Below are 27,482 nucleotides of genomic sequence, written 5' to 3'. Positions count from 1 at the left end.
CATGGAAGAGCCTAGAAGAGGATGGGACCTGGGTAGGAAAAAGGACCAATCCTAAGTCCAAATAGGAAAACGCAAGTGAGTTCAGGCATGGGACACTGATTTGGTAGAGGCAGACCTTAAAGATGTGGGTAGAAAGGAATCTAAGGACAGCCAGGGTGCCTAGTTAAGTCTTCAGGTGACCCTGGGAGATGGACAGTAGCTTGTGGATACAGCTGTGGTGGCTGGAGTGTGGCTCAGAGGTTGGCCCAGCATCGAGGGCAGAGTGCCCTGTCTGTGCAGGTCTGTACGCCTGCCTGACCAGGTGTCCAGGGGAGGGGACCCCTGAGTAGGCCGCCTTTGGGAGAGCTGGATTAGTGCAGATCTGCCCTGTGACTGAGGAAAGAAGAAATCTTGCCAAAAGGGCATAAAGCCTCGAGGCTGAGCCATAGCACTTTGTCCTCATTGTTCTGGGCAGCTGACCTGTTCAGCACCCTGGATGACCTCTTGTCTGCTGCCAACCAGCAGCAAGTAAACAAAGGCTCAGAGGAGGGCAGGCCTCCAGCACTCTGCTGGGGAGGTCTAAGATGATGTTGTTTACGGTCTGTGGAAATACATGGATACAAAATCACATCTAACCTCAGCAGCAAAGAAAAATTGTGTCGGAAAGACTGGAAGGAAATAAACACCTTGTACAGTGAACCGAAGACAACACACCCAGCGAGGCAGGGAGGGGCTGAGGGGCTGAGCTCATGACTGAGACTCCCCACTCTGCTGTGCGGCACACCCTGAGTGAGACACCAGCCAGGCAAAAGGGCAGTGTCTGTGTCCGTTGGCAAAATCCTGAGGGGAGAGCCCTGTTCTGCTGCTCTGTCCAGTTGCTTGGCCTGAGGAGGCTGGAGACGGGATGAAAATTTATGTAGGTCAGTGCTCAGAGGAGCAGCTTGTGTTTCCACAGAGGACAGAATAAAGTGTCATCTTCTCAACAGTGAAGCCAGACTGAATGGTGCCTATTCAGAAACAACAAACGTCCTGGCCTAGAGTCAGGGCACCACCCCCTCCTGCCCTTCCTCCCAACACATTTTCAGCAGCAGCTGGAAATCCCGGTCAATCAGGTTGGAGTTGGCCTCCCAGCAGAGTGTGACCTCAGCTGAGCACACTGGAGGACGGCCGGGGCAAGGTGGTGGCCCAGACTCAGACTCATGCTCGGGTATGCTCCAGAGACTGAGTCACATTAACCTCACTCACAAGGGCTGGACAAACAAGCCTGCCAATCTGTTGATAAGAAAAAACAGAATGGACCCTCAGAAGTCAGCAGAACTAGTTGGAAGTCAGTTTAAAACCAGATGGTGACATGATGAGCCTGCACTCAGACCAGAGTGGGCTGTACCGCACAGGTGCGAGGCTGTGGAGGTGGTCTGACAGGGTTCTGAAGTCAGAGGCCAGGCCCCAGTCTCCTGGGCAGGGTCTGGACATGCACACCAGTGCTGATCTTCCCAACTCTAGATCACTACGTGCCAGGCTCTGTGCTAAGTGCTTTACCTAAGGCCTCCTGAGGTCACTTACTCTTCACAGCAACCCTGTGATTTAGGTGCAGTTCCTGTCCCCATTCCTGGAGGGTTAGGGCTATTAAGTTTCAGGGCTTGATTCAAACTATGTCTGTCTACACCTGCACTGCCCAAGGTGGTAGTCACTAGCACTAGCCTCACGTTGACTACTTGAACGAAAATGAAAAGTTCCCTTCCTCAGTTTTGTTAGCACATTTCACATACTCAGAATATGGCTGATTCATGTTGGCCAATGGAGATTTACAGGGTGCTTCCAATGCCATAAAAAGTTCTATTGAACGGCACTCGTCCATGCTAAATTGTTTCCCTTTTATTCAAATAAATCAGCCTCAGGCGGTGCAGGAGCCATTCTTTCTAAGCAGGCTGTGTAGATTTGTCCTCAGGTGGGTCTTTAAAGAGCAGTCTTTTTTTTGTTTTTGCGGTACGCGGGCCTCTCACTGTCGTGGCCTCTCCCGTTGCCGAGCACAGGCTCTGGACGCGCAGGCTCAGCGGCCATGGCTCACGGGCCCAGCCGCTCCACTTGTTTCCAGATTTGGGGGAGGCAGATCCTCCTGGAGCCCTTTATCCCCCCGAGGAGTAGCCCAAACAACCTCCCTTTCCTTCCTACCTGATCATGATTCCCTCCCTTCACACAGGGGCCCACACACTGTAATAGGAGAGCACAAAGACAAAGCCCATTTTGTTTTCTTTCAAGTGAGACTTCATTCCTGGCGGCCAGGCTGAATACAAGTTTTGCCAATTATAAGCATTTCTGGGGACAGTCTTTCTTTTAAATACAACTTTAAAATGAGCCTGGAAGTAGAAGGGGCAGGTAAGGGAGAAAAGACTGCCGCCAGGACGGGCTCTGTGGACAGAGCTTCAACAGCCGGCCTTCCCTTCACTCCTTAATCACTAGGAGAATTATTGGGGGTGTCGGGGGAAGGACATACATAACTCCAAGATAGTTCCTGGCTTTTTTGTTTTTGTTTTTTTAAAAGCTGCTTTTTAAAGAAAAAAAAAAAGAGGTCAAAACCAGCACCCAGATCTGAAAGACCTATGTAAACCAGCAGGAGAAACTGACTTCACTGGTGGTACCCACAGCAACTAACCAGTCTGGAAGAGACCATGCATGGTTGGTGGGTTCTGGAAGATGCACAGCTTGGAGAAGAAAGCCTGTTCCCCCAGGTTCTGTCCTGTGCCTGCCTGCCCTGTCCAGGAGTAGTGCAGTGGGGAGAGCACAGCCAGAGGGCGAGGGCAGGCAGCAGTCCTAGCAGGGAGCTACCAGTCTCCGTTTCCGGATACAGGCCCAGATCCACTCCGGGGACACCTGCTGGGCCTCAGGGTTCTTGTCCCTACTACCCAGCACATGTGTGGCTGAGGCCACGTCAAATTCCTGCACCAGGTCCCCATCGAATGCCACAAAGTAGCGTCGGAGACGGCTGAAGTCTGGCGTGGAGGGCGGCAGGTAGAGCCGCACCCCGGTGAAGATGTCCAGCAGCACCTGCAAATGCACTGTGGTCAGGGCAGGCCCGGAGCAGGGCTGGACTGTGCTGGGGCAGATGGCTCTCCGCCCAGGGAGCGGAGACCAGCGAGGAGGGAGGTTAGAACAAAAGCCAGAGACAGGGAGCCTAGCGGTCAGGACACGAGGGGAAAGAGTTTACTGGAGGAAAGGTAAAGGCATCAAAACCCCGATCCTCCAGCCACTCCAGATTACATAGGACTGACACGCCCTTCCATCCTTGCCTAGAAGAAGAGAAGGGCGAGGAGATGGGTCCCTACACTGGAGCCTTGGAAAGTACGCGTCTCCAAGAACCATCCAGGGGCTGTTGGGCAGGGCCAGTGGCGCTCAGACGCAGCGATGCTGCTTGATCAAGCAGTCCACTGTGTGTGCACTAGCTGACCAAGGGACCAGGAGCCCGGCTCGTGACTGCATGCGGACTCCAGGCTTCAGGCAGGGAAAAGACGGAAAGGTCGTATAGGTGCTCTGGGGACTGGGTTCAGGGCCTGAGTTCCCAGACCTCTGTGCTGACTCCTGGGCTGGGGTGGCACAATCACCGTGTAGTGACCAGATGTCGAGTTCTTTATCTGCCCTTTGGGGCATCAGCTCCCCCAGGGCTGAACCGAGTCACTGGCCTCAGTAGACGCTCAATAGCTGCTGTCAAACCAAAGACTAACAAGGGAGTACGAGAGGGAAGAAGACGGTCACCAAGCCAGTGCCCTCTCCCGCTCCTCGCTGGCTGGCCCTGTTCACAAACTCACACTACTGCACTCCCACACCCAGACTGGGCTTTCTCCCCTTTAATGTCAATTGTGACTTGGGGCCGGCAGCCGGCTGGGTCCCTGCAGCCTCTCGGCTGGGCTGGCTGCTCTATCGCCTGCCTGCTGGCACAGCGCTCCTTCCTCTCTGCTTGCTGGCCGGCCGCCTCTGCAAGGCAACAAGAGGGCACAGGGTGGAGCCGCAGCACTGCCAGCCCAGCCCGCGGCCAGGAGCAGATGCAGGAGGGCAGGGGTTGGCAGTTAGTCCTGATAACACCTTTGCTTGTCTCTCAGAGTCCAAGTGCAGAGGGTTAGGCACACAAGGCTCCCCACCCCCCGGAGGGCACTGCTCTTCTTTCCCTCACCTTTGCTTGGCATGTGGTCTCATCAGGAGCCTTCCGCTTCTCTCCCACTTTCACAGGGGAAGGCTCTGCAGCCAGCTTGTTGCCTGCAGGAGAGAGCTCAGGATGAGAACCAAGAAGAGGGCAGGGGAGCGGATAATGGTCCCTGAAGTCAGGGGGGTACAGAGAAGGGCTGGGCCCTTCCTCTGCTGTGACCGTGGGTGAGACAGGAAGTAAGGGCTGTACGCTGAGCCTTTAGCTCAGAGGTGGCTTATCCCCGGCTCTGAGGGGCTCTCCTGGGGTCCTGTCATTCATATTTACAGAGCAGGAGGATGCCCAGCAGAACAATTTCTGGCCCATGGGTGGACACACAGCAGGAATGCAGCCAACGTCAGCTGCAGTGGACAGAGAATCCATGACCTCAGGGCTGGAGTGTGAGACTGGGTCCTTGTCCTTGGTCTCTGCCCTCGTGTCCATTCTTCATCACCCCAGCCCCTACCCTTCTCCTTACCGCCTTTGCTGTTGGAGCTACTCAGCTTCCCTCCTGCCTTCTTGGCACTGGCGGAGGGCTGCTTGGGGGAGGTTCTCGGGGCCTCGTGAGACACAGCTGGCCCTGAGATGCCCTCGTTCTCTCCGCTGCTGCCCCCTGTAGTGGAGTTCCCCTCATCTCCAGCCACTATGGTGAAAGCCGCCCGCTCCTTGGAGAGCTGGTACAGTTCCTGAGGAGGGGAGAGAATGTTGGTGTATCACTCCCTTCCCAGCCACTGGCCTCAGGCAGTCTGTGTGGTACGTTTTAGGTGACTGAGGAACAATGAGGGGAAACAGACACATTAACAGGGAAAAGTGGCTGGCTTCCTTGGTACTTTTCTAGCTCTGGCCCTGTTTCTGGAGTAATCAGCACAGATCACTGTTCTGTTCCCCAGTTCTTTTCCGCAACGTAGAGACTGCAGCCTGGGGCCAGGTCCTCCACAGGAAGCCGTGAGCCAGGAGCTCTCCTTCACTGGGACCCAGGGCTGCCCATGGGGCCCGGTGAAGGTAGGGCTCTCTAGCGGGAGATGTGGGTGGAGGCCCAGTGCTGCTGCTCCTGGCCCTGCCACGGCTTGGTCTCCCTTTCTGATAACTGCCTTCCTTGCCCATCTCAGTGCAGCGGGGAAAGGAGAAGACAGAGGACGCAGGAGGCCAGGTGCCCTCGGTTCCAAGGCTGGGACAGTGGGGTACAGGACACACACACAGCCCAGAAGGTGGCACCTTGAGTTGGGGGAGGTTAGTGGCAGACTTCCAGTCCTTATCATCACGGATTCGGGTGCAGCGAGGGAAACGGATGGAGATCCCATCAGCTGTGTGTGCCTCAGATTTCGAGAATTCAGCCCCTGTGATCTCCCACACCGCAGCTTTCTGTCAGGAGTAAGTCAGGTCACTCCCTGGTTAAGTAGAAAACACCTCCCAACCAGTTAAAAGCAATACAGAACAAGTTAAAGTCAAAAAAGCAGTGGCTAACAGGAAGGAGATGAATTCAAGTCCCACTGTTGCTACTGATGCTGTGTGACCTTAGGGTAGTCTCGTTTCTTCTCTGGGCCTCAGTTTCTCTGTCAGTGCAGGAAGGGGTGGGCCCAGGTCACTTCTAGAGCAGACCCTCTGTGCCTAGAGGATGGGCAGTCCCTTTCTCTATTGAGGATGACTCCTCAACGTTGACTGGTCATCCCTGTGCCTGTCACTTGGCTAAACAGTCCAGAGCCCCACCCTGGGTGGACTGTCAGTGAGGCCGAGGTGACGTCTCTGGGGCACTAGAGAATGTACAGGCTCAGTTTTGGGGCTGGAGGACCCCAGGCCCTGGACTAATACCTTAGGGTCTGGAACGATGAAGTCAGGATAGTAGATCTTATTGACTTTCAGCCAGCTGGGTATCTTGCTGGGATCCTAGAGGAGAAAAGGTACAGTCCTGGGCTGTTGCCAAAATGAGACTTAAACCCCTTCTTGGTCACGGGCTTGTGAGAACAGGTGACTTATCACAAAAGGCTGACCCTCACCCCTTGGGATCCTCCCTGCCCAGAGATGGTGTGGCCTGGAGGGCATGCAGGCCAGTTTCCACAAGGTAGGTACTCAAAGAACTTAAGGGCCTAATACTGCTCCTATGGCCAAGCAGCAGCTCTCTTTTCTGTGGAAACAGATAAATGATACCTGCAGCCCCCATAACACTGCCTGTCTCAGGAATGATTGCCAGTCCAGAGGCCAGGGCCCCCAGGTCCCCTCCTCACCTTGCTGATCTTCACCATGTCCAGTTCCTTCTGTAGGCGGGCGAGCGTCGCGTCATCGTGGCCTCCTGCACACTTGGTGACTGTGCACCACTTCTGGCTACTCGGGTCATAGCAGCCCATGAGGAAGATGGACATCATGCCACCTGTGCGGAGGAGGGACTAAATAAACTCGGGGGGGGGGTCATGTCTGCCACCCCCTCGTGCCCTGTGAGGGGCAGCCTGCTGGAGGAAAGGGCCCAGGCCTTGGCATCAGAGTGCCAGAGATCACCTCCTGGATCTACCCCTTACTAGCTGTGTAAGTTTAACCTTTTTGAGTCTCAATTTGCTCTTCAGTGAATTAGGGATAATTACACCTAATGTTGGGCTCTGGTGGAGTAAAAGGAATTGAATAGAGCCTGGCACACAGAAAGATGCCTACCAGTACTAGTTCTTCAGACCCCAGCTTCCTCTCCAGTCAGGAAATGGAGATTTTCCCTGAGGAGAAAGCTGCCAGTCCCTGAAGAAATAGTTGGTGGTGAGCTTCTTTGTGCCAGGCTAGCACAGGGTACTCTTGCCTGATCTCTCCCTTACCAGGTCCGCAGCTCTCAATGTCCCTGCCTGACGTAGCATGGGTGAGGTTGGGGCCCTTAATCCCAGAGCTTTGGAAATCATGACTGGCCACGGTAGCAGACCAAGCCAGCAAAAAGGCCTGCCTATTCCTTGAGTGGTACCTTTCAAAGAAGTACCATCCCAGGGGCCAGAGGCCACCCTGACCTTTGCTCCCTTGCCCATAGAAGGCCCCAAGCACCACCAGGTCAGCTGTGTCAGCCATGGCCCCCTCGTTCAAATAGTCCTTCTTCACTTTCAGCCAATGACGCTTTCCAGGCTCATATGTACCCTGAGGGGAAGCAAGAGAGACCACAAACTAGAATGGACATTCTATGAGGGTGGGCTTTTTACCTCTTTACGCGACATACTGGATCTGTCACAGTGCCCAGCCTGCTCTGCTCCAGGCACTAAGGGAGACATACATAAACCCATCCTCTAGGATCCAGAACTCTGGAAAGACGCCCCCCAGCACTCACCCCCAAACACCTCAGACCACCACCGCCACCTCCTGGCCAGGACTGGAAAGGCTCAGGGGAGGGCTCTGCAGGAGAAAGCAAAGGATGTGACCGTCTTACCTTCATGTCCTTCAGCACCAGCCCTTCCAACCCCTCTTGGATCACCCGGTTGATCATGTCAGCCAAGTCAGAAGCTTTCTGAGGGATAACAGGAGAGACGCTGAGGTTGGTATGAGAACAGAGAAGGGCTCTGGGAGTGAGGAAGAGGGGAGTTCCTTTTCACACACTAGCAAAGCGTCTGCTAGAAACACCCTGACTTGAATAGAAGGAACAAAAGCGCTAGCAGAGCAGCGACCAACCAGAGAGCTGCTGCAGCTCAGAGATACTGGGAGCCCACCTGGGAAGGATGCTTCATGCCCTGCCCTCCCAGGTGGAGACTGGTAGACAAATACAGGCAGACCTTGTCTTCCTGTGCTTTGCTTTGTTGCACTCTGCAGATACTGTGTTTTTTACAAACTGAAGGTTGTGGCAACCCTGTGTTGTCAGATGATGGTGAGCGTTTTTTAGTATTTTTAATTAAGGTACGCACATTGTTTTTTTAGACATAATGCTATTACACACTTAACAGACTATAGTATTAACATAATGTTTCTATGCACTGGGAAACCAAAAAATTCATATGACTTATTTTATTGTGATACTGCTTTATTGTCTAGAACCAAACCCACAATATCTCCAAGGTATGCCTGTATACTCATCAGCTTCCCTCATAGGAAAATAATTAAGACTCATTCTCCCAGTCACATCTGACCCAAGGGGCTCTCTGCCCTGCTTTCAAACCACTAGGACACTGCCTAGGGTGGGATTCACTCACTGCGACTTGCTTCATTTCTGAGAACATGATCCGGTTGGGAATTTCAACCATGTTATCGTGAAGAAACTTCCGCCGCTCAAACAGAGGCCTGAGGGGGACAGGAGAACTGAGTTCAGGCCAGGATCCTCCCACCCCCTTGAGGAGTTCCGAGGAGGGAAGGGGCACAACAATGAACTTCAGCTTCAGGGTTTGCCATGGCTTAGGGCCCTCATGTCTAACAGTTCTGCCTGCCCAGGGTGACAAGGGCTCCACTGCGACCAAAGACAGACAGTTATAGGCCATGGCACAGAGCCACTTAATTGTTGTAGTTCCTGTCTCTACCTCATCATCCCACACAGACTGTATAACTCCTGGTCCCATTTGAAAAATAACTCCGACTCTCATTTTCTGCACCCTGCTTCACCCCAGGCCCCAGGTGGGCTGGTGCTTGGGTGAGCAAGCTGACAGGCCTCAGGACCTGAAGCCCAAACCCCAACTCCTACCCCCGCAGTTCTTTCTCCCTTCTGTCTCCTTCCCCTTCCACGCTCAAGGCTGGTGTGGAGGGTGGGGGCCGGGATGCCTCTCTAAGGGAGGAAGGGGCCAAAACGGTTTCTCAGGGTCAAGAACTGGATGCAGCTAAGTCAAGACTGCTAGTTATCCCTAAGAAGGCCCCAGCCACAGAACACCGACAATCACAAGCTTCCTGTTGTCGGGCTCTTCCAAAAACAAAACCTCTGAGCTGAAAACTATCTGCCTCATGTACCCGTAGGTGCTGCTGAAGATAAACTGAAACCCTACTGTGCTCATAGTCTGTATCTCATCAACAATCCATTTTGCTGTGGGTGGTTGAGTTTCCTCTGTGACTTAAGCATTCAGAGCCGAGACCTGGTCAACACATCAGCTCTTCGTAACATTGAATGTGGAGCTGTGTAGCAACTGTGCTGGCTCTCAGCTCCCTCCCGCTGCAGCTCCTGGGCACAAAGAGGCACCAGCTCCAGCCACTTCTCCTCCCTCCTGTCCAATCTGAAGCCCTCACCTCCCCACCCAGGAATCAAAAATAGATTCCTCACCTATCCATCAAGCTGACATCATTGAAGTAGATACAATCAAAAACAAACAGGCAGACATTAGCATCCTGGAAGGCAGCTTTCTGTAAGGGAAAATGAGGTAGTAGGTACATAAGGGACAAAAATAAGAGGGCATGAAAAATGGGGAGTACCAGTCCACTTCCAGAGACCCTCTGAAGCATCTGATACAAAAGGCCTATTTGTGCTGTGAAGTCCCTGGGCCATAAGGGCACTTGACAGATGGTCCTGAATAGAGACTGACCCAATTATAAGTTAGTTGCCACTACTAGCTCTTTTTTTATGCAAAACACAAAAACACATTTAAACTCAGGGCTAAATTCAGAACCAGTTCAGAGATGAAGATAAGCTTGATCCTAAGTAAGTGATACATTCCTCTCCATTCAGACTGACAGCACACACATGTGCACACACTCACTCTTGCACATCTGGCCCTGAGCCAGTACCTTGTGCACTCCCAGAGTCCCAAAGGGCAGTGGTTTGCCTTTCTTGTTGTCGATCAGGAGCACCTCAGAGTCCAAGATCATGCTGTGGCCCCCGGGGAAAGCCTGGGGGATGTAGTCCTTAAAGTGGGCCACCTGGAGGCAGAAGGGGAAGGAGTCAGGGAGGGAGTCAGGCCCCAGAAGGAACACAGAACACCAACATGTGCAAGTCGAGCTAATGTGCAGAATAGACCTAGGCCTCGGCAGCCACCTAGACAAGAAGAATCAGCTATGTTTCGGGACCTCTGCCCAGACCCAGGAAGAGGTCAGCCCATGTTGAGGTCATTTTCTATTGGCTGCAGAGGAGAATTTGCAGGAAAAAGGAAGAAACTGAGAGTGAAAATGAGGGTGGGGGGCAGACAAACATGGAATGGAGGGAGGGAAGGTGGGCAGGCAGAGATTTGTGCAGGAGAACGGACCAGTTGGAAAAAAGATGGAAGGGAAGAAATGAATCCCCTCAGGAGGAGCAATGAAATGTGAGGAGCTTCTTCTCTGAGTGGGAGCTCTGAACCCATAGCCATCTTCAGAATGAGGAAGAAAAGGATGTTTGGAATTGGATTTTTTTCCTATGAAAGGCAGAGCCTTAGTGTTTACAGTCCTACAGGAAGAGGTCCCACTGTAACCCATGGTGGCCCTTGCCGAGTAAGGCCACGAAGGCAATCCAGGGAGCATTACTGTGGTCCAGTCCTCCCCTGGGCAGGGCACTTAGGCCATCACTGCCTCAGAAGCTTGGAGGGGGTACAGGAAAGGCCTGCACATCCATCCCACTCTGCTTCCATCCGGGATCCAGCCCTTCATGAACCAAAGCAAAAGGGAGAGGGATGAATGAAACTCTGGTAAGGGAGAGCAGAGAAACGGCTCCCAGTCTGGAAAGCTGTGCTCAAATGCCTTCCTAAGAAGCAGGAGGTGTCCCTAGAACAAGCTCACCAGGAGCTGTTCCTCAGCAGTTTGACTGTGAGCCCTCCCTACGGAGCAAGTGAGCCCACACTAATGCTCACGGGGAGGTTGTGCTCAGCTTTCCAGAACACCCAAACCAAACGGTCTGATTGCCCAGTGCTCTAGCAGGCAGGGGAGGCTGAGGTAAAGATGAGAGCCCCATACCACGTCTCCTCTCCTGGGGCTCTGAGAAGCGAAGTATGAGCTAAGACTTCAGAAGGGGGAACAAGAACAAGAGGTTTACCTACCCTCCAGCTACTGGAGCCAGATGTTTCCACTGCTTTTCCCTGGACACCCCCAAAAGCTCCCAGAGGCCCCGGGAGCTAAGAAGGGCTGAGGGGTGAGGTTCTCAATGCCCTCTGATTGAGGGCAGGATTCTGGGCTCCCAGAAATCCTTGTGGGATTATGTTTACATCTGAACGTAAGCTTCTGGAGGGGCAGAACTTCCACTCTTTTTTTTTTTTTTTAAATGCTGGATGCCCACTACCTAAACAGCAACCAGAATATACTAAACACTTGATAAATATTTGTTGAACAAATTAATGAATGACAGCCCATTGGCCCTTTGTACCTGAGCCATGACTTAGCTAGGGGGGAGCACACAGGACCCAGAAACGCAGAAGACAAGCACTGCACGTGGCTCACCAGCTGAGCTCGCTGTCCCGGAATCACAGCTGGCATCATTGCCCACAGGCTCTGTGCTGACTGACCCGCCTGCGCTCTTTGGCTGTCCCTACTGAGCAGCCCCTCATTATTGGAAGAGTCCAAAACGGAATACATGCATTCATTCTTTCATTCAACAAATACAAAATAGACCCTATTTTACACCAGAGCTGGAATGGCTATGGCACATTGGCTTAGAGATTCTTAGAGGCAGGAAGTGAAAGAGTCCCAGTGGAAAGGAAGGGACCTGTACCTTGTGCGGCAGGACTGGCTTGAGACTGCGGCTGAAGTAGCTGAAGTGGTCCCCGTTCTTATGCACCTGGACTCGCTCCCCATCATACTTGATCTCAGAGAACATGCCATTCGGACACTTCTTCATCGCGTACTCGATGGACTTGCAGGCCTCGGCCTTGAGGTAGGGAAAGAAAAGCCTGGAGACTTACAGGTGCTCTTCCAAGAGGGGCTGCTCAGCAAGGACAGCCCAGAGCCCAGGTCCCAGGGACCAACAGCCAGAGCATACCCCTAGGGCAGGCTGCCGAAGAGGTGATGGGAATGGAAAAGGCTGGGCAGTGTCATATTCCAACAATAAAAGCACCACCGAAATTGACACAGGAGCTTGCATTTTGAGGAATATATGAATGCAATCCATTGTAGAGCAAATACAATTCCACTGAAACAGCATTTGATTTTTTTCTCAATAATAATTTAGGGTCTTGTAGAGCCTCTGGCTTATTACTGAACACACAGTTATCTCAGCACAGGGGGTACGCAGAGGTAAGATTAAAGTATGCAGGTGACAGTGAGGCTGGCAGGATGGCAGTGATCAGGAATCCCTAGGACAGGACATGACACAGGAGTGCTTATTGACATACCTGTGCTGTCCTGACTCAAACAACAATGACTATCATCTTGGAGGTATTTCTATGTGTCAGATCATACACAAAATTTCATTTCATCCTCAATGTTGTATCTTATGCCATAAATATTGTTGTTTTCGCTTTATGAATGAAAAAGCTGAAGTTCACAGAGGTTAAATGCCCATTTTTGGTTACATAGCTAGTAAAAGGCAGAAATGAGATGTGAATCTAGGCCCAACTCCAAAGCCTGGGTGGCTAACCAGTAAGCTGTATAACCCATGCCACTCTTCAAATGACAGGCTGTAGAAGAGACTCCAGATAGAATTCTTACAAAAGTCAGAAAGGCCATAATGGAGGGGACCGGTCCCTCAAGTGGAGATTTCACTATTTTGGTGCTGGCTGTCCCACAGAATACTTCCCTGTCCCAAACACAGAACCCTAGACCAAGACTTCAGTAAAACACACAAGACCGTTTCATACAAAGCAGCGCACCCCACTGAAACAATGCAAAGGCTCTCACAGCAGGCATGGCAGCAGATGTGGACAGTCCTGATGCATAAGAAAACCCATGCCAGAAAGGAAATCTCATTTCTCATGAAATGAGCAGAGGCCCAAGAAGAGCTGGTCTTCATTCCTTAAGCTTCCTCTCTTTCCAGAAAAAAAGGAGACCCAAGTCACCCTGGCATAGGAAGCCTGGCTCTGTCACCAATTCTCAGAGCTACTCTGAGGCAGGTCACAGAAACAAGAGTTACTTCACACATCCACCTGACTTCAGGAAAGATGACAGGTGAACTGCTCTAGGTAGACGCTTCAGACTTCATTCCCATAAGAAAACTAAGGACCAAGAGAGGCTAAGGAACTCACCTAAGATTCTACAGCTTGCTGATGGCCGAGCCGGGCCTAGATCTCAGGCCTTTCCACCAGGTCACACCGTCTCCTCCTCTGCCTTTACTCTTCCATGAGAAACAACCTCTGCATCTCTACTCTTCCTTCCCCAAACTCCTCCAGCCAACTTGCACAGGCTGTCAACATCGTACCCTACCTATCAGATCTCACGGGTAAGGACAGTAACCTTGGATAGGAGTAGAAAGCAGGGCCAGAGCAGCGTCCTTACCAGCATGGGCTGCACCGGGGTCATCAGTGAGGCCTGGACACTCAGAGCTCGTTTCCGGCCTGGCTCCTTCTTCACCTCCTGCTCGTTGCGGAGGACCCGCTCCACCACATCGTGCAGGTTGCGCGAGGCTTTGAAGGCTTCATAGGCATTAGGGTCTAGGGCATCTAACCTGCCAAGGCCAACAGGAGCAAGGAAACAAAAACCACTGCCTTTGACCTTAATGCTTTGGATAGCAGTCTGTCCTCAGAGAGAGGAGGGCTCCCAATATATGGGGAAGGAGTTATGTTCTATTGCCTAAAGACTTTCACAGGAGAAAAAGCTCTTGGAAAACTCAGCTCTTTTGAGATACTGTGCTACATGGATGCTGCCAGCAAAGAGGGGGCTGGAATGGGCAAGCAACTCATACCATAATTATTGAACATATTCCATATGTTTGATTGTAATAACTCTGTGAAAAGGTACTGTTATCTCCATTTAACGTATGAGAAAATGGAGGCTAAGCTAGGTCAAGTGATGGGTCCCACAGGAAGGAAGAAGGGAGAATCAGGATTCAAAACCAAATCAGGGCTCCAAAGTCCTGACACCAGCTGACAACAAAGAAAGTGGGCAGCTTCAACTATCAGAGCACCCGGTACTTACACATGTTTTGCACCTGAGTTCATCTTCAGATCATGTTTGATCAACCTGATGATGCACTTAAGGTCATTGGCTGTACACCTAGAGGGATGAGGCACATTCAACTTGGTCTTTGAAAAGCTCTGCACTCCCAAACCTTCCTTCCCTAGTGATTCCATCCCCCAGGCCCATCCCCACCTGGAGGCGATGTCCTGCAGGGCCTGTTGCTGCTCATCCTCCTTGGTGAGCTTGGAGAGCCGCAGGAGGAATTCATCCACCTCCTGGATGGTAAGAAGGCTCTTGGCAGCTGGGGGGAAAGACTTGCTCTGCTCAAAGAAGACTCTGATTGTCTCTGACACGTCACCCTGTCTCCAAAAACCAAAATGCCACTGCAGCAACCCCAGAGTGGCCAAGTGTAACCCCTGAGTCCCCAGGACTAAAGGGTGAATCAGAGATTTCAATCACCGCTCCTATCCCCAACTCACACATATTGACCTCACTTCTTAAGAATCTGTCCCACCCACAGCTCATGGAAAGGGTACCTCCATCCACCACAGGATCTGGCCACCTGCCTTAGCTGAGAAGTGATGCAGGAACTAATCCAGGGCCAAGACAATTTCAGGCCTGTTAGAATCTGAACTAAGAGACAGATATGGTCATCAGATAATGGGGATGTTTGGATAGAAACCTTCCACTGTGCCACAGCTGGAGTCATGAACAAACCAAAACTGAATGGTAAGCCCAAGTTATAGGGGAAAAAAAGCCAGAAAAAGCCAGGGTCTAGAATAAGAGCCCCTGGAGAGATAGTGGGAAGTCTCAGATCCAGCCCCTCGAGGTCTAGGCCTCTCGGGTGCAGCAGCAGTATAAGTTCAGTCCTCAGAACCTTGTGAAACTAACAGCTGTAGCCTCCCATTCAGCTCCTCTCATAATGAAAGCTTGCTCAAGTGGGTTTCAGTTTCCTAAAACAGTATGTGCTCCACCAGAAAAAAGAGGGTACGGGTGCTTGGCTAGGCAGAACCCCACCTGGAATCCACCTACCCTCCCCTTCCTCTGACCTGCTCTAGGTCTCGTGCCATATCATCTGAGTTGCAGTTAAAAATGCGGCTGAAAAGCTTCACAATCTGCTTATCATTCAAGTTGTAAACACTCTTAATAACACCCGGCAGCAGCAGCTTCACTGTTAGGTACACGTCACCGTGGAAACCATCTGTAGGAGAGAGAAGAAAGAAACCCTTCTTGAGAAATGGAGCTTAAACAAATAAATACATAACCTCAAGGAACCAAAAGAGATGTCTACATTGCTGCCCTTGCCGTGACGGGACCACAGGGTAGGGTGTGCATTTCACTATGGCAGCAAAGGCCGTGGCGTTGGGTGGCTGGTGGTGTGCCTCCCTTCTAGCCCCTGGATGAACTCCTGCATGGCAGAGCCATGTCTTTCACTGTAGTGTCCCCAGTGATGAGCACATTACAGAAGCTCAATGATCATTTGTTAGATGAATGAAAGAAACACAGTTGGAAGATTCTATCCCCAAGCTGTGCAAGTGGTTCATAAAAACCTAATCAAACATGCAGGATAGTGAATTTTCCTCTTGGTCAAATGGGATAGGTTCTTCTGGCCTCCTGGGGGGCAGAATAAGGGAGGAAGAAAGATGCCACATGTTTGGAGCAGCACTGGCTATACACTTCGTGGGGCCCAGTACAAAATGAAAATGTGGGCTCTTTGTTCAAAAGTGTTAAGAATTTCAAGATGGCAATAGCAGAGCATTAAACCAAGCGTGAGGCCCCGTGCAACTGTACAGTTCACATGTCCATGAAGCGGCCACGACTCTGAGCTCTTTAGAGAAGAAGCCCATCCAGGATGCTCGAGGCCCCACCTCCTGCTGAGCCTTTCTGAAGGAAGTCCTGGATGATCTGGGTCTTCGTGTTGTAGCTAGGATTTTCAGCCACCATGGCACACAACTTCCGAAACTCACGTAGCAGACAATCCTTGTGCTTAGGGTCACATTTGCTTGAGGACAGACTTGTCTTAGGGGTAGGTATTGAGTGGGCTTCCCCAGAGTTGTTGGGCTTCGCTGTTGGGAAGAGGAAAAGAGAAGACAGACAGCATAGATGTTTCATTTTGCCTTGCTGAGAAGGAAGAAAGGGAAACTAATAGACACTCTGCTGGTGCTCTATACATATGTAGCTTCACTTAATCCCCCAAAATGAGCCCTTTGGGCGTAGATATTATACCCATTTTATGGGTAAAAAAGGAGAGGTCAAGTGATCTCCCCAAATCTCACAGCTGTTAATAGTAAAGAAACGACAGCCTCACACTGAAGCAGAAGACCCGCTGATGTGCATCCCTTTATATGATTGCTTCACAGAAGAATAAGGGCCGTTTTCATGCCAAGAGTGGTCAGAACGATCTCAGAGCACTTGCAAAGCTGAACCCAGAAAAGTTGGGATCAGAAAGGGGGAAGAAATCAGGGGACTCGTTAGTCAATCTGAAACCATTGCTACTGCAGATTGTCAGAACTGGAAGAAGACTTAAAAATTATCTAGTTTAATCTCTTCTTATTGATGAGGAGACCAAGGCCAGAGGAGAGAAGACATTCCCAGCTCCTTGCCACTCCCACCCAACCCCACACCACTTTCTTTTCTTTCTTATCATAAAAACAAAAAGTAGGTCTTTCCTCCAGACACCCCAAATAACTGTACAACTCTTTTGAGTTGATCCTCTTTTACCTCCTTGTGACCATTTACAAAGTAAATTTCATTCTGCAAGCTTGCAGCAAAGCCATTAGCAAGCTGTCTGCTGATATAAGTGTCTTCTTGCCTGGGCTCTGTAAATTATAAATCTATCCTCATCTCTAACCCGGAGTCTAAAGAGGATTTTAGGGGACAAAATCTCCAAAATGTCACTGTTCAGCAGCTTGTAAGAACTAGAACACCTCATTTCTCCCAAATTCGCCCCCTAGAACCAGGGCCCTTCCAGAAACACACTGCCCTTACTGTCACCTGGACTCTTCCATATTTCTATCTTTGGCCTACCACTAGACAAAAACCAAGCAAACCTCGGAGTTTTAAAATAATAAAAAATCCCAGGGTCAGACACTGTTTTTGCAATTTTATCTCCTTTATTCCTTGTGAGACACTGTGGGATCAAGGCAGGTGTTGCCATTCCCACTTCACAGATGACGCCACAGAGGCTCAGACCAGGACCCAGGTCTTCTGACCTCAAGTCCCGGCTTCTTTCACTCATTATAGAAGCAACCTCCTCAAACAACTTCTGAGCCCATGTGTTTTGACTTTATTTTCTTTAGCTGAGGCAGTCACAAGAATGTCTCCATATAAAAGAAGTAACAGGTTGTAGGGTAAAAGACCACAGGTGCTGGAGTTAAACAGACTTCAGTGTAAATACTAACTCCATTACGATGCGGAGTATTGGCTTTCTCATTCATAAAATGGGCCTAATACAAGTACTTCCCAAAGTTTAATGAAAAACAAATGAAACCGTGTATGTAAAAGCCCCCAGCCCAACGCTATCTGCTACACAAGGCCATGCAGGACATCTCCCTTCTTCTCTACTTTCATCTCCAGTTTGGGCAAGTTTAGGCATGCAATTTCTCAAGATTCTTCCATTATCAAAAAAAAAGGAAGTAAAGGGCAGGTTATGTCTGATCCAGGTAAACTACTTCAAGGGGAAAAAGTCTTGACAAAACAAACATCTTTTTGCTGCAACAGAGATTAAAATATACAAAGAAATGCTATACAAGTGGGGCAATGAGCATTAGCCATTACCTCTCTGCTCAGATGGAAGCAAATTACATTTGACCCTTCAACAACACAGATTTGAACTGCATGGGTCCACTTACACACAGATTTTTTTCAACAGCAAATAAGTACTATACAATCTGCAGTTGATTGAATCCATGGATGCAAACTGAGGGTATGGTAGAACAATGGATATGGAGAAACATGGGATAAGGAGGGTAGACTATAAATTTTCAACTGTGTAGAGAGGGTTTGGAGCCCCTAATGCCCATGTTGTTCAAGGGTCACCGTATTAAGGAGGCTAGATAGCACAGAATGTTCACTCTTTTTTTTTTTTTTGCGGTATGCGGGCCTCTCACTGTTGTGGCCTCTCCCGTTGTGGAGCACAGGCTCGACACACAGGCCCAGCGGCCATGGCTCACAGGCTCAGCCGCTCTGCGGCATGTGGGATCTTCCCAGACCAGGGCACGAACCCGTGTCCCCTGCATCGGCAGGCGGACTCTCAACCACTGCGCCACCAGGGAAGCCCCCAGAATGTTCACTCTTAACCAGAGTCCCAAATAGGATACCAAATTAAAAGGAGGACTGCAACAGCTCAGGTAACGCTGATCTATCTTACCTGAAAAGCCAGAAAATTTCCGGGGATTGGTATTGGTGACAAATGAGGCACCTTTCACTGGAGATGTCACCTGGCCAGTGGCTGTCAACTTAGCCTGGACAACAGCTTTCTTCTTTGGTGTGTTTGCTGCCTTGGAAGACAGATCTGTAGGACCCCAAAAGAAGGGAAAATATCCTTCAGTGAAAGATCCCTGAGAAAGCTTCTAAAGAATCTATCAACTGCTCTTACAGCCTGGCTAGGTAAGTTACTAACATGGTATTAACCCAATGCTGACTACTGGCTGGCTGGTCTTCTAAAGTGGAGGTAGTGAGTAATAGGTTATTAGGGAGAGGGTGTCCTGGGGACAAAAGACTCAGTTACTCTTTATTTTCATTAGTAACTTAAATTTTCATCGACACTGTCCACCCCTTATCCCACATATAATAATCTCCAGATTATTTGGAGGAAATCAGAAATCACGTCTCAACAGATAAAATGTGGCGACCTCAGCTTATGGAATTAGCCCCAATTTATAGATAACCAAGAAAGCAAAATGAAGATGGATAAACAGAGCATGTTGATTTGGTATAAGTAGGAAAAACCTTCCAGCTGCTGAGTTATTTGAGCTGACAGTTTACTTCTACCTCATGTTTTTCTTCCTCTGAATGAGATGGGTCAAAGGCTGAGGCCAATGGCTAAGGCCAGGCAGGGCAGGAGGGGAGCTTGAGAAAAAAATGTATGAGTAGTTTTCTCTCCCAGAAATCTCTTTTCCTCTCAAAGAACAAAGATAGATGCCCATTTTAGAGTACTCCTACAGTGACCAGAACTAAACTTAATTGAAGATATGAATATTACTTTATAGATGAAGACACTGAAGGTCAGGAAGTACAAATTGGATTTGTAAGTATCAGTATAAGATTTCTAAAATATGCATACATGTGAATATGCACGTATGTGCACATATATATCTGTATATATGTTTTTGCGTACATACGAACATATATTTTCTAGTTCTGTCTGCTGAAAGGGCTTAAAAGCAAGGACACCTCATGGCACCCAGGACATGGAACATCTAGATTTTGGTCTCTTATGCCATTTCCCCACTAACAGGAATAAGGACTCCAGAGAAATGGCTGATTCCAGGGATAAGATAGGATACATACAAGGCAAGCCTAAGAGCAAGCATACTGTTATGCCAGAGAATAAGGAAGTACTTTAAAACGTTTTTAAAAATGTGATTTGGGCATTGAGGACAGAAACTAGCTTAAAGGGGCTCTCAACTGGCCAAATATGGGACAATTTAGTACCAAATTAATACAGTACAATTATAAGCCACCAGGAAAAATTAGTAATCTATGAGTTCATACAGATAATAAGTTGATGGATAAAAGGGTGTAGTGGTAGGTACTCTATTCTTCAAAAATGTCAATGTCATAAAAGAAAAAGACCATGGCAATGTTCCAGATTAAAGGAGGCCAGAAATGACAACTAAATGAAATACCCGATCTTAGATTAGGATTCCATACTGAAGGGAGAGAAAAGCTGTAAATTATCTGATCAACTGACAAAACTAGAATACAGATGGTGGATTAAAGTATTATATCATGATAAATCTACTGGTTGATAGGTGTATTATGGTCAAGATATCCTTATTCTTAAGATATACACATTGAAGTATTTAAAAGCAAAGAGCCATAACGTATGCTCAAATGGTTCAGGAAAAAAAAAGTGTGTGTGGAAGGTGAGAGTAAGAGAGAGTGTGAGAGCGCACACACGTGAGAGCAAAATGTTAACAATAGGTAAATCTGAGGGAATTCCCCAGTGGTCCAGCGGTTAGGATTCTGCGCTCTCACTGCTGAGGACCCGGGTTCAATCTGTGGTTGGGGAACTAAGATCCCACAAGCCACGTGGTGTGGCCAAAAAAAAAAAAAAAAAAGGTGAATATGAGCATTCTTTGTATTATTTTTATTCTTGCAACTCTTCTGTGAGTTTGAAGTTATTTCTGAACCAAAAATTAAAACAAAGACAGAAAGACAAACAGGAAGAAAGAAATTGGGCTCTACTCTCATCCCTTTTCTTCTCAGCACCAATAAGATGAGAAAGCAGTATTCTCCATCCCACCTGCAATGTGCTGGATTATCTGTTCTTTCTCATTATCTTCCAGCTCTTCCCAGCCTTCCAGCTCTGTGAGGTCCTCAATTTTTTTTGTGGTGGCCCGGGCCCGCTCCAGTTTCTCAAACATGCACTTAATGTGGTACCACTCTTTCATATCGCCCCCTGACTCTGAAAAGGGATTGGGCACCACTTTGCCGATTCGGCACACCCCCTTTACAATCTTTTCCTTGCATTTTTTGCAGCCGGCTGTGCCACGCTTGGCATAGTCCACACAGAACCGTTGCTCTGCCATCTCACAGGGGCCACTGCAGACTCCCACATGCGACCCTGGCAAGAAAACAAGGCAGGTGGCACGTGGTCTTAGATTGCTTTCCTGGAATGACACAACAGGCTTTCTTCTCTGGAGGAGGTGGTGTCCATGAAGAACTGTTTCCGACCACCGGCTGAACTGTCTTATGTCAGGCCAGTGATGTTGTTCTCGGAACAGGCACAGTTCTTTTTGGCTGAGCGCACGGAGAGTTGGTGGTAAGAGGATCTTAAAAGCCAAAGTCATACAGCTGCATGAAAGGGTGAGAGGCAGAAAAGTGAGTTATAAACGAGGAGGTAGGCTTCTAATTCCCTCAAAGGCAGACATCCTAACACAATCCATGCTGACCAATCAAACATTTCCCAAAGTATGAAAGATTTTTTTTTTCTTCCGGCTGTGCAGCACAGCACGTGGGATCTTAGTTCCCCCATCCAGGATCGGACCTGCACCCCCTAAAGTGGAAGCTTAGAGTCTTAACCACTGGACCACCAGGGAAGACCAGGTATGAAAGATTTATTGCCTACTTGATTCAGAGTTCCAATACAGGAAAATTCAGTTTGCAAAAGGATGTTCAATTATCTAATGTATACATGTGTATCTAGTAAATCACAATCAACAGACTCCAAATAACACAAAACCTTCTCTCAGGCCACCAGCAGCCCCTAATCCTTAAAATGGATGGTGAGCCTTAAGAATAATAAGACCCTAAAGTTTCTTTTTAATCATCAAGAAAAATTACATTGAGAGTTCCCTGGTGGTCTAGTGGTTAGGACTCTGCACTTTTACTGCAGTGGCCAGGGTTCAAACCCTGGCTGAGGAACTGAGATCCCACAAGTTGTGTGGTGCGGCAAACAAAACAAAACAAAACCCACTACATTATGTTCATAAAGTTTTTAATGTGAAATATAAAATATATGCCGTCCTCAGAAAATAATTAAGCCACTATATAGATGTGCGATTTAATCAGAAGCCCTATTTTGAGAGGCAATTAAATGGAGCCTAAAACCAGACTGCCTGGTTTCAAATCCTAGCTCATTGGCTGTATGACCTTGGTAGGTTACTTAACCTCTCAGTTCCTCAATTTCCTCAACTGTAAAATGTGGATAATAATAGTACCTGACTCAAAGAGTTGTCACAAGAATAAAGCCCTCAAAATCAATGAAGCAGTTATCCTTTAAGCTGAAGCTCCCTATGTGAAACTAGCCTGGTTATAATTCAGCAGCTTGAATTGGGAAATGCTGAAGTAGCTGAAACAGCAAGAATCAGAGGAACTGATCAATCAACCCGAATGGAAACAGGTATCATATCCACATGGCATCCCCCACCTTCTTATATCCATATTTTCTGAAGTATCCTCGCAGTTCCAACTTTAAACAGACTGGACATTGTTTTCAGCCTGCACCCACCTTTGTAGTGAAATTGCTATTGGGTGATAATGGAAAGCAGGCTTTACTTACTGTACTGCAACATGATGCAGAGGACAGCAGGTAACTGGGAATCGAGACGGGAGCACAAGTGTGACCATACAGTTCAAGGACTATGTTATCTTTGAGAATTTCCTTTAATTCCCCTGAGTCTGTTTTCTTATTTCTAAGACAGAAAATAATACCTACCTCACGGGATGGCTGGGAAAATTAAAATAAGTCCATGGGGGGGAGGCTCTGAACTCCCTGAAAATGTATACAAAAAGGTGCACATTCAGCATTGTACATTTTGTGGGGGGACAGACAGTCATGATTTTCAGGAAACTCACAAAGGTCTCTATAACCCCCAGAAGTTGAGGAACCACAAAGGTGAGGTACGGGAAAGCACGGTAGGCCCGTAAGAGGCGCTCAGAACAAGGTTCACCAGCTTCCTTGGAGGGCGAGTAACGAAGCCCTCCCCTCCCGCCCCCTCCCCCCGCCCCCCCGCCGGGACCACAGGAGCCGACAAGAGAGGACCTCCCTCGCAGCGCCCGACCCTCCGCAGGGCCCAGGAGGCGCTGGGCCACAAGGCACAAAGCCGCTGTGAGGAACCCCGCCTGGCTCACAGTCCCCAGAGCCGCCGCTCAGCATTTCATCAAAGGGAGCCGAAAAGGAAACCACTGAGGCCTGAACGCAACCGGGCCGGGAAGTGAAAGCCCCGCGACAGCTTTTGCCGGAGGGCCTCCCCGCGACGCTTTCGGGAGTGGGCACGGGCTACTACTGCCCGGAGCGAACAGCGGGGACACCGGGAGGGGACGGGGAAGCGAATCCCTCGATTCGGGCAGGAGGAGCCTCCAGGACACAGCCCGGACGCGGCGGGAAGAGAAAGGCTCCCGAGGTCCCTCCGAAGCCCATCGACTTCAGCGCGGCGGATGGGCAGATCCAGCCAGAGCAGTCCTGCGGCAGCCGGGGGCACCCTGCCTCGGCGCAGGCCGGTGGAGCTCCCCGGGGGCCGCCACGTCACGGAGGGTGTGCCCTGGGGCTCCCCGGGCGGGCGGAGGAGGAGGTCAGGAGGCTGGCTCCCAGCCGCCTCAGCCTCGGAGCCCGGGCTGCCTTTCTCCCCCCCGCCCAGCCCAGCCGCGCCGTCCTTCACCTGCCTTCCCGGCTCCGGCTCCACCTCAGGCCTAGGGCCAGGCACCCACAGGCCGCGCGCAGCCACCAAGGTTGTAACGTCTGTCTCTTTAAATCCGGGTCCTTGCGCTGGCCGCAGCGCGCAGGCGCAGAGGTCCTGGCTCCAGAGGCGCCTCAAGTCCCCGCCCCGCGCCTGCCACGTGGGCGGTAGTCAGGTTCCCCGGGAGAGGCCTAAGACTCTGTATTGGGGCGTGGCGGAGGTGTTTACCCATCAGGAGAAAGCCCAGATGCTGGGATGAGGCGGCGCCTGAAGGAACGGTGGGGACACCCTGATTTGCTCTTTGTTTTTTAAATTTATTATTTTTGGCCGTGTTGGGTTGTTGCTGCACGTGGGCGTTCTCTAGTTGCGGTGAGTGGGGACTACTCTTAGTTGCCGTGCTTGGGCTTCTCATTGCGGTGGCTTCTCTTGTTGCGGAGCATGGGTTCTAGGCGCATGGGCTTCAGTAGTTGTGGCACTCGGGCTCAGTTGTGGCTCACAGGCTCTAGAGCGCAGGTTCAGTAGTTGTGGTGCACAGGCTTAGTTGCTCGCCGGCATGTGGGATCTTCCCGGACGAGGGCTTGAACCCGTGTCCCCTGCATTGGCAGGCGGATTCTTAACCACTGCGCCACCAGGGAAGTGCCCCTGTGATTTGCTCTTAACTTTAGAGATTATCTAGTTATTAAAGGTACTGGTTGAGAAACTATGTTGTGATGAGCTTGGGTAAGGCAAAGGTCGCGTTATTCAATCTATTTTTCTGTATTTCCATTGTCTTGTGTCCCGCAAAGTGCCTAGCACATAGTAAGTATTCAATAAATGTTATTTAATTGGAAAGGGGCACTAGATAGATATATAAAGGAGTAATGGGTACAGAGAACCCTTGATTGTGTATTGTTTAAAGTATATTTCTTTTAAACCTCAGGTCAACTTTTTGAGAGATTAGGATGGCTGTTTTTACACCTGGCGATCCAGTGGTTAGGACTGGGCGCTTTCAGTGGTGGGGCCGGTTCAGTCCCTGATGGGGGAATTAAGATCCCCCAAGCCTTGGGACCCGGCCAAAAAAACCAACCAACCAACCAAAGTACAAAAGAATTGCAGGCTCAGAGGAGGTGAGAGAACTTGTTCAGGGTCTAGGAAAGATAAACAGCTGGGCATTGTTAGAGAAGCAAAGCTCACACCCTGGAGGGAATTCTTTGCTATGTGAAAAAGATCATGGGCTTTGTTATGTAGGGGATGGAGAGCTTTGAAGGGCCTTACGAAATAGTAAGGGAACCAATTAAAAGGTTTTCATTGCTGGCTTGGGCAAAACTTTAACTAAAATGGACCCATACAGAGATTAGCATGGCTCTCCTGCACAAGAATGACATGCAAATTCGTGAAGAGGTTCATGTTTTTAAGGAAATTTTTTCTTTTTTGCTTCTTATTTTATCTGTATCAAACCATTATGCCATACACCTTAAACTTACACAGTGCTGAATGTCAATTATATCTCAATAAAACTGGGTAAGAAAAAGGTTCTTGTGACAACCCATGTGAGAGATGAAAGTGGCCTGAGCAAGCTTGGTTAGTTGGGGTGGAGAGGAAGGTGCATTTTTGGATAAGCATTTAGATTTTTTTATAAGCTTATTTTATTTTTAAAATTTATTTATTTATTTATTTTTGGCTGCTTTGGGTCTTTGTTGCTGTGCGTGGGCTTTCTCTAGTTGTGGCGAGCGGGTGGCTTCTCGTTGCAGAGCACGGGCTTTAGGTGCCCTGGCTCAGTAGTTGTGGTGCATGGGCTTAGTTGCTCTGTGGCATGTGGGATCTTCCCGGACCAGGGCTCGAACCCTTGTCCCCTGCACTGGCAGGCGGATTCTTAACCACTGCACCACCAGGGAAGTCCCAGCATTTAGATTTTAAATTATCTTCTAGAGAAAGTAACCTTTTGTCTAAAGATGTAATGAAGATGACTTGAATGAACAGATAGATAATGGTGCCATCAGCTGAAATAGAAAATGAGAGAGCAGGAGGAGGTATTTGAGGTATGAGGATGAATTTTATTTTGGATATATTAAGTTTGGTTGGTTGAGGCCAGCAATGAGGCCACTGCTTGAAGTGGGCAGTGTCTTTGATGTGCGGCAGCATGAACAGGTCTGGGGTTGGAAGGTCACTGGAGGCTCAAATCCGAACTCCCTCGGTTGAGTGATCCTGAACAAAATCTCTGTCACTGCATTTACTATGGTGTTTTGAAAGTCACCTTGACTGCATCTGTCTTTTCCCCCAGCCCTGTGCTGTCAGTTGCTGTCATTTAGCCACATGTGGCTATTGAGCTCTTGAAATGTGGCCAGTCCAAATTGAGATGTGCTCGGGGGAGGGATAAATTAGGAGTTTGGGGTTAACATATACACTACTATATATAAAGTAGATAAGCAAGAAGGACCTACTGTATAGCACAGGGAACTCTATTCAATATCTCGTAATAACCTATAATGGAAAAGAACATGAAAAAAAGGATATATGGGGCCTCCCTGGTGGCACAGTGGTTGAGAGTCTGCCTGCCGATGCAGGGGACACGGGTTCGTGCCCCGGTCCGGGAAGATCCCACATGCCGCGGAGCGGCTAGGCCTGTGAGCCACGGCTGCTGAGCCTGCGCGTCCGGAGCCTGTGCTCCGCAACTGGAGAGGCCACAACAGTGAGAGGCCCGCGTACCGAAAAAAAAAAAAAAAAAGGATATATGCTCATGTATAACTGAATCACTTTGCTGTACACCTAAAACTAACACAAGGTTGTAAATCAACTACACTTCAATTTAAAAAAATATCCAAATTAAGATGTGCTGTAAGTGTAAAGTACAAACTGATTTTGAAGATGTTATCAAACAAAAAAAGACTGTAAGATATCTCTTTAATAATATTTTTATGTTGATTGCATGTTGAAGCGATATTTTGGATATGTTGGGTTCAATAAAAATATTCTAATAAATTTTAACTGTTTACTTTTTGAAAATGTGGTGACAGGAGAATATACAACTGCAAATGGCCCGTGTTATACTTCTGTTGGACAGCACCACCTGAGACTTCAAACCTGTTGGTGAAGGGTGACATCTGTGCCTCGTGCATCTTTTTATCCTCAGTGCCTAGAACAGTAGCGGGTGCATAGTAGGCACTAGGCAAGTATTTATGAATACATGAATGAAACCTATGAGTGAATGGAATGAATGAATGAATGACTCTCTAAAAGTAATAAACTTCCCTCAGCAGGATGTTCATTACATTGTATCTTTGACAATGTTGGATGTAAATGTGCAAAAAGGCTCAGGCTGTAAGTGTTTTGCTTGATTAGAGCTCCAACGAACCCCTAATGATCTTTGACTCAGACCCTAGCTGTAAAGTGGAAGGAGGTGTGAAGCTGGCAGTTGCAGTTCCTTAGGGAAGTGGGAACTGCCACCAAGAGGAAGGAGGTGATGTGTGGTGGGAATAGCAGGGCTTTGGAGTCACACAGACTTAGGTTTGAATTATGTTCCACCACTGGCTGTGTAACCTCTCTTTATTTTCTTAATTTCTCTGGGGCTTAGTTTGCATGGTGAAATGGGGATAAAAATACCTCTTAGGATTGTGTGTGACAATTAAACGAGATGACACATATTAACTTGCATACCTCTTAGGATTGTGTATGACAATTAAATGAGATGACATATATTAACTTGTAAACTGCTTGTCCCTTGGAGGTATTTCAGTAAATGTACATTCCCGCCTGTTCCCAGCCTGGACACATTCGTGGCACTGCAGAGTTTAAGCTAGTCATCAATCAGTCAAGTGTTCATTGAGTGCCTGCTCTGGGTTAGACACTATTACAGGAACTGGAGTACAGCCGTGAGGCAAAACAGATGGAAATCCCTGCCCTCCTGCAGCTAACAGGTTAGCATGGGAGAAAGATAATAAACAGTAAGGAAAATGCATACTGTGTGAAATGATGATGGGTGTTATGGAGAAAAAGAAAGGAGGACAGGAGGTGTCAGGGAGGGCAGAATGGGGGTTGCAGTTTTAAATACAGTGGTTAGGAAGGCCTCGCTGACAAAGTGACGGTTGAGTACACTTGAAGGAATGAAGGAGAGAGCCAGTTGGAGAGGGGAC

At 49.0% G+C, this 27,482-nt stretch overlaps 1 protein-coding gene and 2 non-coding genes across 7 annotated transcripts; 2 read left to right on the top strand and 1 right to left on the bottom strand.

Annotated features, from left to right (window-relative positions):
- Positions 1-1,832: 1,832 nt before the first annotated feature.
- On the bottom strand, positions 1,833-23,503 carry LIG3 (DNA ligase 3). Of its 5 annotated transcripts, none has more exons than XM_067714377.1 (21): positions 23,356-23,503; positions 22,413-22,469; positions 20,499-21,049; positions 18,399-18,542; positions 15,898-16,095; positions 15,079-15,230; positions 14,222-14,388; positions 14,048-14,125; positions 13,409-13,577; positions 11,691-11,846; positions 9,803-9,934; positions 9,342-9,421; positions 8,293-8,380; positions 7,539-7,616; positions 7,129-7,252; positions 6,376-6,518; positions 5,963-6,037; positions 5,369-5,515; positions 4,632-4,839; positions 4,145-4,227; positions 1,833-3,024 (listed from the first exon to the last, which is right to left on the bottom strand). In XM_067714377.1, exons 3-21 carry the CDS (start codon positions 21,043-21,045, stop codon positions 2,791-2,793), a joined length of 3,003 nt encoding a protein of 1,000 aa, XP_067570478.1. In that variant the 5' UTR covers positions 21,046-21,049; positions 22,413-22,469; positions 23,356-23,503; the 3' UTR covers positions 1,833-2,790. The 5 variants fall into 5 exon arrangements, with proteins under 5 accessions (XP_067570478.1, XP_067570476.1, XP_067570475.1 ...); XM_067714375.1 differs by having other exon boundaries at positions 22,413-22,465; positions 23,356-23,502; XM_067714374.1 differs by lacking the exon at positions 23,356-23,503 and having other exon boundaries at positions 22,413-22,692.
- On the top strand, positions 21,548-21,619 carry TRNAK-UUU (transfer RNA lysine (anticodon UUU)). The gene has a single exon. It is a non-coding gene; the product is annotated as a tRNA-Lys (tRNA).
- A 1,150-nt stretch (positions 23,504-24,653) lies between the features above and the next one.
- Positions 24,654-24,765, top strand: LOC137213711 (U6 spliceosomal RNA). The gene has a single exon (XR_010938334.1). It is a non-coding gene; the product is annotated as a U6 spliceosomal RNA (small nuclear RNA).
- The last annotated feature ends 2,717 nt before the right edge of the window (positions 24,766-27,482 follow it).

This window comes from Pseudorca crassidens, chromosome 19 (genome assembly GCF_039906515.1).
Source record: "Pseudorca crassidens isolate mPseCra1 chromosome 19, mPseCra1.hap1, whole genome shotgun sequence".
Classification (NCBI taxonomy): Eukaryota; Metazoa; Chordata; class Mammalia; order Artiodactyla; family Delphinidae; genus Pseudorca; species Pseudorca crassidens.
This window is presented reverse-complemented; position numbering and strand designations above follow the sequence as displayed.